The 15,708-nt window shown below is 53.9% G+C and overlaps 1 protein-coding gene across 4 annotated transcripts in view; it reads left to right on the top strand.

Annotated features, from left to right (window-relative positions):
- Nucleotides 1-15,335, top strand: part of LRRC20 (leucine rich repeat containing 20) — an 88,703-nt gene extending 73,368 nt beyond the window's left edge. For all 4 annotated transcript variants that reach the window (XM_033131223.1, XM_033131221.1, XM_033131222.1 and 1 more), the window contains one exon: nucleotides 12,826-15,335. In XM_033131223.1, the coding sequence (XP_032987114.1) occupies nucleotides 12,826-12,980 (155 nt within the window). In that variant the 3' untranslated portion in view covers nucleotides 12,981-15,335. The remainder of the gene's footprint in view (nucleotides 1-12,825) is intronic.
- The last annotated feature ends 373 nt before the right edge of the window (nucleotides 15,336-15,708 follow it).

Genomic DNA, 15,708 nt, shown 5'->3' with positions numbered 1-15,708 from the left:
GCGGATGCCAGGCTCTGTTGGGGGTGTGGGCTGGGGCGGGGCTGGCCTAATATGATGTGGGTTAGTAAATGGTATGCCTCTGTCCCCCGCACCAACAAGCTGCTCTGTCAGTAGCCTCTGCCCAAGCTGTAAATGTAACGTGTAAAATCTGGCTGCTTGCATTTTTCGAGAGCCACCATTTTCCACCTCGTACCACTTAGGGTTTAGCCAAGCCCTGGTCCTGGTTGGCCGAAGGTGCCAGGCCTTACAGGAGGGACCCACTTCCAGGAAGATGTTAAATGAAGGGGAGATGTGCCAAGGCCTCAAGGTCAGGCTATCCATCTGTCGACCCACCAAACCTAAATGGGACGGAGGAAATAGCAAATGGCCAAAACAAGTGTTTCTGGACACACGGCCCTGCATCCTGGCAGAACAGACAGTGGCATAGTGAGAGGCTTGGAACCCACATCTCCTTCCCTCACCACATACACACGCACTGAAGCATGCTTCTCTGCCATTCCTGGTCCCACTCTTGGCTCTGGCAAGGAAGGGACTTGAGACAGGCCCTTAGTAGCTGAGAAGGGGGCGTGACCACAATGGGCGGCTTTCAAGCCTGGCAAGGCAGGGGCTGTCTGGGCTGGCAGGTCATTCATGGAGGACGTAGTCAAACCCCTGGCACTTGTCTCCTGCCCTTGGTTTGGTTGTTGGTTTGGCCAGCTGGCAACAGTCTGAGCCTCACCCTGCCCTCCCCTCCCCCCAAGCATTGGGTGTCACAGTGCCCAGGGTGGCAGCTGCCTGTTTGCCACAGCAGACTCATGCCCTCTGCTTGGCACATCCTTGTCCAGTGCCCGCAGAGCGCCGAATTGTGCCCATGGCAGCAAGCAGTAGGTACAGGCATCAATCTGCTAACAAGCAACTTGGGGAGGTGACCATGAGACAAACGGTGCAGGGAGAACTTGCTGGCCTGGTGCCACGCTGATGGAGAGGCCAGGGAGTAAACAAACAGGTTTCAACAGCAGTTACTACAAATTAAACATGGCCCCAGACACGAAGGGAAGGGAAGCTCCTGTTTGCAGCCCCTGTCCATGTATGTCTGCCTGGAGGGAACTAGCAAGTTGGACCTCTGGGCAAATGACCTTCCACACACTTAGTCTCTGTCCAGATGGCATTCCCTGTGCCAACCACCGCATGGTAACGCCTGGATTACCCAGACTTCCAATTATCCAGGATGCTGTTGGCACTCTGTGGGTAGCACACACACAAACAGCAAGAAAAGAAGTTCTTTGACATTTATGTCAAATAAAACAAGATGCTTCCATGCTTGGTTAGCCAGCCAGTCTCCAGTACTGCCTGTCGTGGGGACATGGTGGACGTGTCTCTGTCCAGAGTGCTGGAGAGCAGTCCCAATGCTCTGAATCGCGGAGCTCAGCCTTGCAAGGGCCTTATTCAGCGGATAAGAGACTTGCAGGGGCACGGACACAGACAGGGATTTAGGCTGTTGGGAAATGTTTATTCGTTCACCAGTTGTCATTTTTTTGGGTGAGTAGCTTGCTCTGTGCTAGAGACAGAGATGGACAAAGCACAGTCCTCGTTCTCACGGGGCTTGTGGCGTGGTCAGTTACAGCCGCGGAGATTCAGTGACCATTTACGTCATGCCTGGATCTTCGCTAAGCATTGTTCAAGTGTGCTCTTGTTGAGTCCTCGTGACAACCTTATGAGGAAGGTGCTGTTATTCCCCCCAGGTGAGGAAACTGAGGCACAGGGAAGTTAAATGACATGGCACCTGGACAGAACCAGGGTTCTAACCCAGGCAGTCTCTCTCCAGAACCCCAACTATGCAAGACAGTGCCTTGCATAAGGAGAGAAGATTTTCGCACAGAGCTGTAGGAAGCTAGAAAGCCACGGGAAAGTTGTGTCTGAAGTACATCACTTTGGTTGAAAGGAAACTTCCATGGGATGAAGAGAATGGTGTACGGTACTGAGGCAGGATTTCCTAGGCCACGCAGGCACTCAGCCTCGCTCCTGACGGCGGCTCTGCCTGACGCATTGAAGCAGGTAGGCAGTGTCCTAGGATGGAAGTGTAGTAGTTTCCCCAGATTCTCTCATTCTCACCGGGAAGACCAGCGGTACTCAAACTAGCTGTACATTCAGATCATCCGGGGAGTTTTTAAAACCCCCATCTTCAGACCACACTCCATGCCAATTCCATCAGAATCTCTGGTGGTGGGTTTCAGGCTTAACGGTTTTTTTAAACTCCCCGGACAATTTCAATGTGCAGGTAGGACAGAACCACTGAGTTAGACCAGAACCTTCTGTCAACAACCACATTCCATCCCTGAAGATGGAATGTCACCTCCCTCTTCCTCCTCCTTCCAATGGCTGTCTGGTGTGTGTGTGTGTAGCTACATCAGGATGAGAAGAACAACAGCCTGGCCATGAGAGCTGACAGTTGACAGAGGTGGGCTGGACTTGCCTCCTTCCCTCTGGGTGCCTCTTTTTCACTGACCTGCTGTCCCCTGGGCCCTGGGCACGGTGTTCTGCTGCCCCAGTGCCCACAAAACCCCCTCTCCTGGTTTCCCTGTAACACAGCCTGCTTACCTGACATTTTCAGAAGGAACTTTATCAATAGCCAAAGGCAACAGGGAACATATAGATAGTAAAACAGTGGGCCAGTTCCCAAAGGACAAGTTTATGCCAAAGATTCCTTGTGTAAGAGATGAGGAGTTGGCCTGAGTTCCAGCACCTTTTGTTTGGGAGCTTGCAGTCTAGATACTCAGCTTGGCTCACCAGTGGTATTGTACGCACTCCCTCAAGTTCAGTGGCTTACCTCGGTAGCTTGAAATTGGCCACTGTGGGAGTATTTACACCATGAAAAAATCACAAATGCTACAAATCCGGGCATTTTCCCCTCTAGGGAGCAGATTGTTAAACATTAACCCTCATACCACTGGCTCAGACCCTCCCCACTCTTTTTTCTCTCCTGGTGTCCTGACTACCCCACCCTGCCCCCACCAACTGCTTTTGTTTCCCAGAAGCTAGTTTCCCTGGCTGGGTCCTACCTAATTCATTCCCACCTGGGGGTTATCTTAGGCGCTTTTCTTCTTTTCCAATTGTAAGGGAGGTATTATTGCTCTAACATTGATCTTAAACCTGAGCAGAAAGAGTGGTGAATTGGTATCAGCAACTATAATTTCCAAGCACGGAGAAGGATTTACAAAGGAGCCATTCACAGGTCCTGCCAGCACCCAGGAAGAAGAGCCTTTAGGGGAGGCAATTACTTTTCCATCTGTATGTCCCGTCACCCCTCACTTCCAGACACTTGACACACACACAGCAGATTACGTAGTTCTAGCAGTTCTAGTCCTCCAGGCAAGTGTTAGATACAGGCACGCCACCAGCTCCATGCGGGGGAATAATAGACACTTAATGAGAGACAGTAGCAGCGTGGTCTTTCTTTTCTGAGGCCCTCCCAGAGCATCTAAGGGAAGCGGTTGGAGGACCTGAAAGAAGCCCAGAGCAGCCTGGGGCTGGGGGGCTCTGGGGATGCTGAGGTACAGGGCCTTCCAATGACCCAAGTGCAGGGGGGCAGGTGGAGGAAGGTAGAGGGAGAGCAAAGGACTTTAGCAAGGAGGAGGAACGGGCATAGGGAGCAAAGACAAATCTGACTGGGAAGATAAATGCCAGGCGTGGGCCAGGTCATCTGAGTTACTTCGTTACTTATTGGTTGTCTCCAGAGCAGCCAATAAGACTGTTATTCCTGAAGAGAGTCATTATGGTCCGACTTTCATTGCATAGCAGATCCAGGCTGGGGCGTATGCAGGAGGTAAGGCTGTGGTGGGGGACCCCACTCGGTGCCCCTTTGCTGGCGAGCCTGGGGCGAGGAGGGATTTTATACCTCCGTAACCCCATTCTTCGTGGGGAGTGGTTTATGATCCCCTCTGCGGTCTGATGTGGCCCCATGAGGCAGAAGGACTGTTTTAAAGACGAAAGGTTGGGGTTCAGAGACGTGAGAGGCCTGCCCCAGGTTGCAGGACTTTAAATGTCAGATCTGAGCTTAGGGCCTGGGTCTCTGGCCCTGCCCACTCTCCCAACTGGCCCCTTTCAGCAGGGCACTTAGAACTCCCTGTTGCATACAACCTACTTCGAGGGCCGCAGAACTCAGCTTGTAGGATTGTCAAGGGCATGCAGGGCCCTCTGTGTTCCTGAGGGCAGGAGCTATTTGTTTTCTTCCTGTACCACCCCCTCCAGGATGCTCAGTCCCGGACTCTGTGGGGTTGGGGGAGGCTCTGTCACTGACCCCACCTGGCTTCCGCCAAGCCTTCTGAAGGCACAGACCGAGCTGTGAGTGAGGGACGTGTCTATGCGTGTGGCCCAGGAGCCTTCTTGTTCCAGGCATGATTTCCTACCCTGCCAGGTTACCATAGTTTGCCTGCTTGTGTCCTGTGGCATTTAGAGTAGCACACGAAGCTCAGCTCAGCTCAGCACCGTCTCCTTGATGTTGGTTGTTTTGGTCTCCAGGCACCAAGAGCTGCGTCAAGGCTGAGGTATGGGGGCCAGCTCTGGCTGCGGGGCCGGCCTCGATTCTCAAGCATGAATGTGCCTGCAGCCCCCCCGGGGAGGCTAAGGGGGCTCCTAGGTGCCACCCACAGGCCTATCACACTAAGGCTGGCACTGCCTCTGCATCTTTCCCTAGTATCCCAGGTGTCTTTATAAGGAGGTGTTCTGAAGGTGTAGGCACACACTCCCTGGCTAGAACCCCTTGGTGAAGGAGGCAGAGAAGCTGGAGGGTCCTGGGAAATCGGGCATTTCTGGCCAGAAAGAGATAGTTCAGGTGAGAAGTGGGTCAGCCAGGCATGTGTGACCTCTCCAGTGCGCTCCAGCTTGGGTAGGGTAAGGGCTGCCACTATTGATTCCAAGCTGCCAAGGAAGCCAAAGCACTTGAGCCCGGGGCCACCAGGTTGGGGAACCTTGAATCCCAATTCCACAAGGGACCTTCTGTGTCATGGGCCCAGCCCATGGCTGGTCTTGGCTGGGTCACCTCTGTGCTCAGAAGCTCACTCAGTACCCCTTACCACTTCCCTGGGCCCAGACCCCTCCTCCCCTCAGCGTCCATTTAGACTATGGGCACCACACGTGTGAAGTGACTGTGTTTTCTTTTCTTGCCTCTAGCTGGCCCCACTGGCATACAAAAGTTTGCCAGTCAGTAGTGCTAATGATTAGTGAAGGGACGTCAAGTGACCTTGGGGAAGTACTTTTCCCCTAAGTGCTGCCTACTCGGATTCTGGTATTATCGATTACGCTTCCACAGATCTATGTAGGGGGCAGTTTAGAATGGCTCTCTGCAGGAGGAGGAGGGCTGGATCCACCTGCCCGTGTGGGAGGAGGGTCACACAGGCATGGGTCATTGACTGCGTCCTGGTGAGATGACAGGAACCATGAGTGGACTGTGTCCCACCTGCGCCAGCATTTGTGGACTTTAATCCAGATCAGGGGGCTTCATCCCTGCCGTGGGCCAGGATACCAGGCTTCACAACGTAAGTCCATTGCCACCAACAGACACTTGGGGCCACGGGAAAGTCAAAAGAATATTATTCTGGCTTCAGAAAGGAATTCTGGACCCTCACATCCTATATTCTACAGTCACAGGCTGAAAGAGAGGAGGTAACCCTGGAATGCCTTGTGAACTCAAAGCCTCTAATTGTCTGGAATGGTGAAAGTTGGAATGAACCCGAATGTCCAACAACAGAAGTGGGAGCCTAAGTGGTGTCCCTCCGTGCCGTGGACTAGATGCAGCCATAATAATGTCACGGACTTGTCACCTTGAAGATGTTTACAACATGTCATCAGGGAAAGTATGTTATGCCATGGTATCTAGGAGGCCATTTTTGAAATATAGATATGTGTGTGTGTGTGTGTGTGTGTGAATGTACATGCATATTAAAAAATTAATATGAAATATTAATTAAAAGAAATCATTGGAAAGGCCATAGGCCAACACATTAAGCGTGATTAGCTCTAGAGGGTAGGACGTGGGTGATTTGATTTTTGCTCATCAGTATTTTTTCACTTTCTAAATTGGATTCTAGTGCTAAAGGGCCAACGTCCTATCACCACGTTAGTCCACAGAGGCCTGGCCCCTGCTGGCAAACACATCGAATGGGGCAGGGCCAGGGGAAGGGCCACCGAGCTCTTTAATGAAATGGTGTTCATGGTGGGTCTACTGTGTGCGCAGCTCAGGGTGGTCCTGAGCCTGAAAGAACGTCTGATCTAATTCAGGAGGTAAGACATTCATTCATTCATTCATTCATCTGGCACTATGCTAGGTACTGTACTTATGGGGGTAAACAAAGGTTTCCACAGGTTGCAGAGCATGATGCATGGTACAAGCCCGGTGTAAAGTGTCATGGGAGTTTGGATAGGGAACGAGGGGAGTGACAGAGGAGGTGGCCTTTGAGCTGGGATTTGAGGATCAGCAGGCCATTGCTGAGTGATGACGAGGGCATGGCCCATGGGAGAAGGGAGGGCTGAGTCTCCTGTCCAGGTGGTCCCAAGTCCAGAGGCCTGGCTTCTGTTCCCACCCTGCTGCCCATGTGCCAAGTGGCCTCGGGGAAACTTATTTAAACTCGCCGAGCCTCAATTCCCCTCCACACACACACAGTGCAGATCATAGCACCTCCTCCTCTCCCCTCGCCCGCCATCTCCCCCTCTGGTCAGGATGCTGCGAGTATGAACAGTCTTTAAGCTTTAGCTAGAAACGCTGGGTTGGCCTCTTGGGCCTAGCACCTGCCGGCTTGGCTGTTTCGAGTTGTTGATTCTGCCAGTTTTGACACAGTCTGGTGGTTCCCTTGCTCCTGCCTCTAAGCAGCTCAAACAACTTTAGCAGTGAAATCAGGGAAAAGAGATTCACTTAATCTCCTCTCTGTACCTGTGAAGGCTATCATTGTCCTTCAGCAGCGTGGTGTGGAAAACAACGCAGACCCTGGAGAGGCCAGCTCAGTGGTAGATGTGAAAATGACAGGCTGAGAATTCAAGCAGTGCTGCTGTCGCCAGGCCTGGAGTCGCAGAGACTTGCTCCAAGCCTGAGCTGCAGCTGGTCTTCATGCCGTACAAGCAGGGGCGGCACAGAGACTCCTCCCACTCGTGAGCAGTGGCCACTCTGCAGGCTGCTGGCCTCCCTGGCTCTGGGGTGGAGGAGTCAGAGTTCAGAGAGAGAAAAGTCCTTGGCCACCTCCTAGTTCAACCCCCTCTGGAGAAACTGAGGCAGAACCAATGATCCCCAGTGGCAGGTGGGGAGGTGGTTTGACCACAGCTCTGAGCCTCAGCCCCCATCTCTGAAGGGAGGCTGTATTCACAGCTGATGTCGTGACACCCTCAGCCCAGGGTCCAGCCCTGAGTGAGCTGCACCTCGAAACCTTCCTGTCGTGATTACGTTTTGGGAACTGAGGGGCCAGAGACCGGATCTGGCCTTGGCCTTGCCCCTTTGTGTGGTGGGATGAAGCAACACAGAGCGGTGTGGGGTTCAGGAACTATCGAGAACTGTCCTGCCTCCCGCACTTCCTGGCTTGGTGACCTCCCGCGCTTAGGCACTGTCAAAGAGAAACCAGAGCTGAACAATAGTTTAAAGCAAGAAAAATAGATTTTACTCAGGACTGTTGAGGCTAGAGAAAAGAGACCTCAGAATAGAACCTGGCTCAATTATAAATACAGCGTGAGCAATTAGGAATCTATAGCCAAGGAGTGAGGGTTGGGGGTTGTCAATGGATAGAAAATTACTAAGAGGAAAACCATCATGGGTAAGGGGAGATTCTGGCTAAATGACTTCACAGGATACTTGCTGAAGGCAGACCAGGGTGAGCAGACATCACCTAGCAGGTGGTGGAAGATAAGGAACCTGATTAGACGTGTGAGGATGGAGGATTCTGGCTTATTACAAACACAATTCAACGGAGTACATTTTAAAGATCCTATTGTCTTTCTTCAGTGATTCACGAATTGGGCAGTATCCAATCTAGCAGCTAGAAAGGAGCTCCGAGGAGCTGTACAGAATGAAAGACGTAGGCAGAGGGGAGTGGGAACAAAGAAGATATTGCAGGCAAGAAAAGTGGCTTGGTTATTGTGAACGTACTTTCTTTTAGGGGATGGCAGGGGTCCACCAGGCAGTTGACCTCACTAGTGCCCATCAGGTGATTCCTGATGGACTGGTTTAAGATTTCATTTCTGGGAGAGCTGAAACTGTACGTTTAGTCTCAGTGTGGTGATGTGGGGCTTAGCATAAGCGACTCCATTTGGGGCCTGTCGTTAACAGGCTAAACCAACTTAGCAGGTTTCTGGCTAAAATGGACAATGAAAGATGAGCATGGAAATGCAAAATTCTGGCCTGGTTGAAAAATTCAGGGAAGCCAGAGTAGAGTCAGTGAATCTTTGTCAGCACCGAGAATCTGAGGCTCAGTCTCCTCATCTGCAAAATGGGTCATTGTGAGGAACCATCCAGTGCAGGGCCTCAAATATCTGTCCCCAGAAGCAGCCTTCTTTGCCAGGCCCATGTAGACAAGGTACAGAAGCTACCTGGGCCTCGATTTCCTTCTGCGTCACATGGTGGTTGTAATGTCCTGTGAAATGACTTTGCCTCTTAAAAGCCCAAAGCAGGGGGTATTCTTATACCGGCTGTCAGTGGCAGAGGGGGTGATGTCTGTCCCTCCTGCCCCCACCATTGACTGTGCTGTTGGCCGTGGCCATTGCAAGCTGCTGCTGATGTGACAAAGGTGAAGGTTTCATTTAGCCCTTTCCTTCCCAGCCATTATTAGCAGGGAGCGTCGGGCCCAGCTCCCATGGAAAGAGCCAAGAACTGCCATGGGCAGCCCCTACCTTCAGCTCCCACTCCGGGCCCAGTAAGGGACAGGGAAGAGCTGAGGCTGGCAGCTACCTAATGGGACATTAGCAGACCAGTGAGCCAAGGAGAAGGCAAAAGGAGGGGGGAGGAACTGATATCAGTTGTTCTTGCTTTGCCTCCCCTCCCAGGAGCAATACCTGCTCCTAACCCCACATTCTAGAAACAGACTTGTCGCTGTTGTTTTTGCCTCCCCGAGCGTCCATGTTTGCCTTGGGCTCTGAGTCCTTCACTGCCACTCGTGTCCTCTCATCTGTCATGTCGGTTCCTGCCGGCAGGACAGATGATGACCAGCCCCATGTGCCACCCTGCAGCCAATCTTCTTGCTTGTGACCCAGCTCCCAGCCACCCCACAGCCTAGCAACTCCCCAGCTGCCCAGAATGTCTTTCTGTGCCCACCATGGTGTGTGCCAGGTGTGGTGTTCTGCCCTTGGCACTCAATGTCAAAGACTCTGCCCTCAGGAGCTTAAGAGTTTCCTGTGTTCCCAGGGCATGCCAAGGGACTGGGCCCGTGGTCTGACGAACAGAGCCAGCCCCTCAGGGAGCTCAGAGCCAGGTCACCCCAAGGTGCTAAGGGAGGGCGGACTCTTGTGTGGGGGTTTGGCTGCCTGTTCACGGGGCCCAGGGAAGCCTACACATTGCTCCTCTCTGGTCTAATAAGCGAGTGTCCTCCATCTCAGCATCAGCCTGGCTGCCCAGTGGCTGGGTGATTGGGCCAAAGTTGCTTCCTCCCACTCTGCCTCAGTTTCCTCAACTTCTTCCCAGCTCTGCTGGTCTCTCTGCTATGATCTATACCGCCCCGCGCCAGCAATCCATGAAAATGAGTACCTCGAGGGCCCTTCTAGTTGGTTCTCTCAGCTGAAGCCACGTCCAGGGCTTCTGACCTCCTGTGAGTGGTGGTGCGGGGCTTGGGACTTAACGGTGCTTTCAGGAGACATCTGAGGCTTGACACCGTTTTCCGTTCCACATGATCTTACATCCAGGCATCTCAGTGGTGAAATCCGGCTGAGACGTTGTTGGCCGAGCTCTGTGTCTTTCTGCTTAGAAGTTAGGGCACGTCCTCTGGGATTGGGGAAGTGCTCAGCTAATGTGCTCGGTGCAGGCACCAGACAAGCAACGGGGAGCAGGGGGCCCTCCACTTGTGGAGTGTGTGTTGCTAGAGCACTGAGCTGGCATACTGCATACAGTTGTCTTGATTTCTCACTGCCTCCCTGTAAAGTAGGCAGAGTGACCCTCATTGTACAGGTGAGAAAGCTGAGGTTCAGAGATCCCGCCTAGGGCAACAGAGACACTGGAAAAGCCATTCTGATCGTCTGACTCCAGAGCTCTGTTCAGCATCTTAGCCAACTCTCCCTGTCCAATGTTACATGAAGTGAAGGGTCTAGGAGTGTTCGCCTGAAGCATGTGTTGGTTACTGGGCTCCAAGTCTCAGAAGTGTTTTGTCATGGACAAGAAGGGACATGTCTGTTCTGCACTGTGACCCAGAGCAGAACCAGGAGGCATGGAAGATTCTAGAACCAATCTGATAACATCTCCAGGAAATCCTTTCTCTCAGGGCAGATTAGCAAGGAAATGCCTCTCATGGGGACCTCAGAGATTCTGTGATTCTGTGTCCCTGGCTTCTGTTGGAGGTGGAGTCCCTGGGCGTTGAGAAGGAGCTGTTCCTGGGTGGGGAGCCCGGAGAGCTGTGAGCCTCCTAGGCAGGGGAAGCCAGACATTCCTGGGTACCAGGGTGCCCTGCAGAAAGACTGTTTTCAATCTCCCATAACTAAGGGAACCCCTTAGAGGGTTCTCACAGTTGGTGAAGTGTATGCCAGGCTGGAGAGCCGTGTGGGAGGTGGCATGAAGAGCATAGACCCTGGAGCCAGCAGGCCTGGCTTCATATCCTGGCTTCAGCACTTCCTACCTGTGTGACCTTGGGCAAGTTACTTAACCTCTCTGATCTTCATTTTCCTCATAAAATGGAGATAACAGTACTCCACTTACATGGCTATTGTGAGGATCAAAAAACTACATGTAAAGAACTTAAATCAGCAAGCACTCAACACATGTTAGTTAAACAAAAAAACTGTTATCCACAACAAAATGTGATCCAAAACTGAGATGCCGGAGCCCCAAATCCTTGCAAACTCCCACCTTGCTAGGAACCTCTCGGACTGCAGCCTTGAGGAGAAGAGGCCCCTGGGAACTCCCCTGGGTGCTGAGCCACCTGGCAGTTCAGGTTGAGCCTTTGGGTTGCTTTCTCCCCTCCCATTCCCACCTGACCCAGCTGGCCAGGGACACTGTGGAACTCGCTGTGAACCAGCAGGCAGCAAACCGGGCAGGGCCCCAGCTCTGCCATTTAATAGCTGTGTGCCCTTGAGTGTCAGTCTTTTCTTAGCCTCAGTTTCCTCATCCGTAAAGTGGGCAGAGGAGCATTTGTGCTGCTCGACCCCCATGGCTGTGGGGAGGGTCAAATTGTGAAAGTGCTTTATAAACTTGAGTGACATGCACATATGAGGAACTATCCTGAGCTAGTGGCCTTCCGTTCCTTCTTCCAGAGGAGCTAGGGGGTAGGTACCAAACTCAGAGGGGAGGAGTATATCTGTCTTCAGGGGATGCAGTTGGGGCTCTTTCCAACAGCCCAGTGTGGGCGCTCCTCACCCCCTTCCAGGCACTGCCTTCCTTTCACTGCAGAGTTCCAAGGCACGGGAAGGGAAAGACACTGCACAACCCTCATTGAACGTTAGGGGCTCAGTGTCCGTCAGCCTGGACGTGGGGGCGGGAAAGTCTAGGCAGCCTCTTTTGAAAGCCCTGGGGCAGCAGGATGACTGGAGCTCCTAGTTGACTCAGCAGGAGTTCTGGACAGCAGTCAGATGAATGAAGTATCCACGTATAGCCTTCGACAGAGCAGTCAGCCCTGCTCCTGGGCATACATCCAGAGACAGTGTCATGCTAGCCCTTCAGGACAGATGGAGGCCACCTGGGTGTCCATCACTGACAGAGCAGCGAGATAGAATGTGGTGGGGACACAGGATCGGGGGCTGAGCAACAGACAAAAGCAAACAGGTCAGACACACAGGGAGCCTCGTGGGTGTCTGGTAACATTGGGTTTGGTCATTAGCGGCATTAGTACCAGGCACCGATACCCTCCCTGCTGAAAGGAAGCAGGACTTCCTGATGGCTGATTCCAGGGCTGGGGCGGTGAAGGCTGGAGGTGAGCCTTACTGGAAAAGAAGGAAATGTATCCAAAAAGTGCCAGGGGCGTGTTAAGAGTCAACTGGAGCCAGATCGAAGGAGCTCCCACTGATCAAAGATGGGGCAATTTGAGCACCGAGGTAATGAACTACAATAATGAATTGTAAACCATTAGAAACATTGATAATAAATAGATAAGTGAGAGAGAAGGGGAGGCTGGTGCGTAGAGGAATGCTGGGGATGCTGGAGTTGGACAGTCGTTTTATCACCACCATAAAGAGCAGAGCAGGCAAGAATCATCGGTGGATATTAAATCTAGGGGCGCTGGGTACTACCCTTAGAGGAGAAGCAGAATATGTGCACGCTTTTAAAGTGTGCCCCCACATTTTGTCCGTCATCCACTGATGGACAGTTGGCTGCTGTGAATGGTGCTGCTGTGAACCTTTGAGCACAAGTATTTGAGGGCCTGTTTGCAATTCTTCCAGTTCTACTCAGGAGTGGAATTGCTGGGATACAGGGGGACTCCACGTTTAACTTTATTTTTCAGGATGCTTTTCTGCACGTGTCGGCAGTGTCCTGGTGGACCCTGGTAGCCCCTCCCCTGGGGCCGGGCGGCTGGGCGCCAGGAGCTGAGCCCACGCACGTGTGGTGGGGGATGGCGAGCGGCTCCCACCGTGTGCTCTGGTCTCCCAGGCAGACGAGTGTCGACATCGCCCCGTTCCATCGTCCCTCTTCTCTGCCTGCTTGGCCCCGGGCCCTGACCTGCCCTCTCCCCCCGACAGATGTGCCCGTGGAGAAGCTGGCCGCCATGCCCGCCCTGCGCAGCATCAACCTCCGCTTCAACCCGCTGAACGCTGAGGTGCGCGTCATCGCCCCGCCGCTCATCAAGTTTGACATGCTCATGTCTCCGGAGGGCGCTCGGGCCCCCCCACCTTAGACCTCCCTCCTCACGCCCACCCAGCAAGGGACAGAGGCCACCTGGCCTGGCACCCTGAGGGGAGGGAGGCCCATGGGACCATGGGAGGCGAAGCTTGGGGGCTGGGGGTGGGTGGGCCGAACAGCATTTGGTGGGAAGGGGAACAGAGGTCCAGGGTCGGTAGCTTAGAGCAGTAGTGGGCCCTGGAATGCCCAGGGGGAGAAGGCAAGGCAGGGGCTGGAGCCCCGACGCTGGACTCTCACAGCTTCTGTGCAAACTTGGGCAGACCCCCACCCTCTCTGAGTCTTGTCATTTGGGGAGGGGGCGGTGGTGCAGGGCCTTTGTCACCTTAGGGCTCCTTGGAGGCGTCTTAGGAAACACATGCCTCCAAGTCACCTTCAGATCCTCGGGTGCCGTCTGAGCCCATGGCTGAGGATCGCCGAGCGTTTTCTGGCCCCTGTGGGTTGAGGCCCTGTGGGTTTCTAGGGCTGAGAGCCAGTCCCTCGCCCGAGAGGAATAGAAGACAACCTGCTTTTATTTATTGCTTCCTAAGAAGCGACCTGACTGAGGCCTTTCACAGTGCCCCCTTCTCAGCCCAGGGGGGCGCTGGATTGGCGAGTGCCTGAGCTAGGAGTCGTGGGAATGCGGCAGAGAGTATGGCCTGACACCACAGCAGGGCTGGCAACGTGTGTATAGGAGCCCAAGGACCATCAGGCCAGGAAACTGGGGAGCAGACCAAAGTGGCTCTATCTTCCCTGGTAATTAAGAAAGCTCTGGGGTAAGGAGTTCTGAGCGCTCCATCCCTCCCTCAGGAGTGACCAGGTGTGCCTGGCATCACCCCTTGAGCCACGGAAGAGGTGGCCCAGAGAGAAGCAAAGCCGTTTGCGCCTGTGCCACCCTCACCACAGTCTCCCTCTGGCAGCAAGCTGGCTGCCTTATCATTGTTCCACCTGCAGGCAGAAAGCTCTGTGACGGGCCATTAGATCTGTAGCCGGCCAGCTCCCAGGCTACCCCCAAAAGCCCTGAGAACCTAGTCATTTCTCGGTCCTCCACGGAGTCAAGGCTGTGGCCTGGCAATAGGGTGACCAGCCATCCCTGTTTGCTCTGGACGTGGGACTTTCAGTGCTGACATGGGCACAGCACCCAGCAAACAGAGACAACCGGTCGCTCTACCAGGAGAGGGCCGAGGGCTTTTTCTTCCTGACATCTGTGGTTTGGAGAACCCCTGACCGCTTGATCCCTCAGGCACCTACCTCCCACTTTCTCATCTGTGGAGCAAGCAGATCAGAGCCCACCTGGTCCAGACTTTTGTCTGGGAGAAACACCTGAGGCCCCAGGACTTGGCACGAGCCAGGCCACCCAAATCTGACATCCGTGGACCATTGGCCACTCTTCTCTCCTAGAACTAAGCTGTTCAGAGCCCAAACCACCGCTCAGAGCAGAACCCTTTCTGAGAATGTGCTCCTTCCTTATCTGCTTCCCAAGCACTGGGGCTGCCGCTGCCCAGGCCTCCCGTCTCTTGGCAAGAAGCAGGCAGGTTGGTCGATCATTGACGTGCCACTGAGCACCAAGAGACGCCTTGTTTATCCTGCTCACCTCCCGAGGCCTGGTTGGTCAAGTTCTGAGAATCATGTTTTCAGGGTGAGGAGGCCACATGAGATCCCTAGGGCTACTGAGTTCAGCTGAGGGCCAGCGGGGGCTGCCGTTTACCCCAAACTGGCCTGGCCCCGTTCACCCTGTGTCCTGGAATGGGGTTTCTCCTTGTTGTAGAAGGGGTGCACTTTCCTGATACACACAAAGGCATTTGTGGCCAGAGCCTTGCGACTCAGTATGGTCCATGGGCCGGCAGCACTGGCATCCATAGGAGCTTGTTAGAAATACAGGACCCCATGCCCCACCCGAGACCTCTGAATCGGAACCTGCTCTCCAGAAGAGCCCCAGGTGATTCGTACAAGCACATTACCTTCTGAGAAGCAAGGGCCTGGGGTGGCCCCGGGGACGTCCCGAGGGTGGAGGGTGGAGGTCCTCAGCTTTCCCCCAGCACCACCAGGGCTGAGTCTGTGCCCCCCCGAGACCCGTGGCCTCTTAGTTCTTTTCGGAGTCTGCGTGGCAATCCCACTAAAGGCAGTGACTGGCAGTCACCAGGAGATGAGGGCCTTCTGGATCTGCCTTCCTGGTGAACTCCACAAGCCAAGCTGCTGCTTCCCCGCGGGGGTCCTCACTTCAGGTCCTTGCAGGGGGTCGCTTCTGGAAGCTGTTGTCTACTCTGCTAGGAGAGTTTGCCCTGGCCTCTCTGGGAAAGCTTGGGCGGGCAGAGAAGCCCAGATCAGAGGCCACAATGCGAGTGAACCCTTAGCTCCAGTCGGCAATAAAGAATGCGTTGGTTTCACCTGCCTGGTTGGTGTTTGATTCTCACGGCACAGACCTCTCATAACTGGGGCTCAAACCCACCCACCTGCAAAGAGGAGGGGCTGCCCTCTTGTTGAAAGCTAGCCGAGGCTGATACTCCGTATGAGGCACAGGTGGGCGCAGGTGCAGCCCAGAGGAACTGATGCGTGCCCTAAAGCTGAGCTGCTGGTGGGCCACCAAATGTCAGCCCTGGAGAGACCCGGATACCTGGGAAAGGAGGACGGGGCCTGCTGTCCCCCAGGTTTTCCCTTGCCGATGCTAGAAATGACAGCCTCAGTAATTCATTCCTCAGGGTCTCTCTCCGGGGTTGCTGGACCAGCAGCATTGACATAACCATAGA

Source organism: Rhinolophus ferrumequinum, chromosome 16 (assembly GCF_004115265.2).
Source record: "Rhinolophus ferrumequinum isolate MPI-CBG mRhiFer1 chromosome 16, mRhiFer1_v1.p, whole genome shotgun sequence".
Taxonomy (NCBI): domain Eukaryota; kingdom Metazoa; phylum Chordata; class Mammalia; order Chiroptera; family Rhinolophidae; genus Rhinolophus; species Rhinolophus ferrumequinum.
This window is presented reverse-complemented; position numbering and strand designations above follow the sequence as displayed.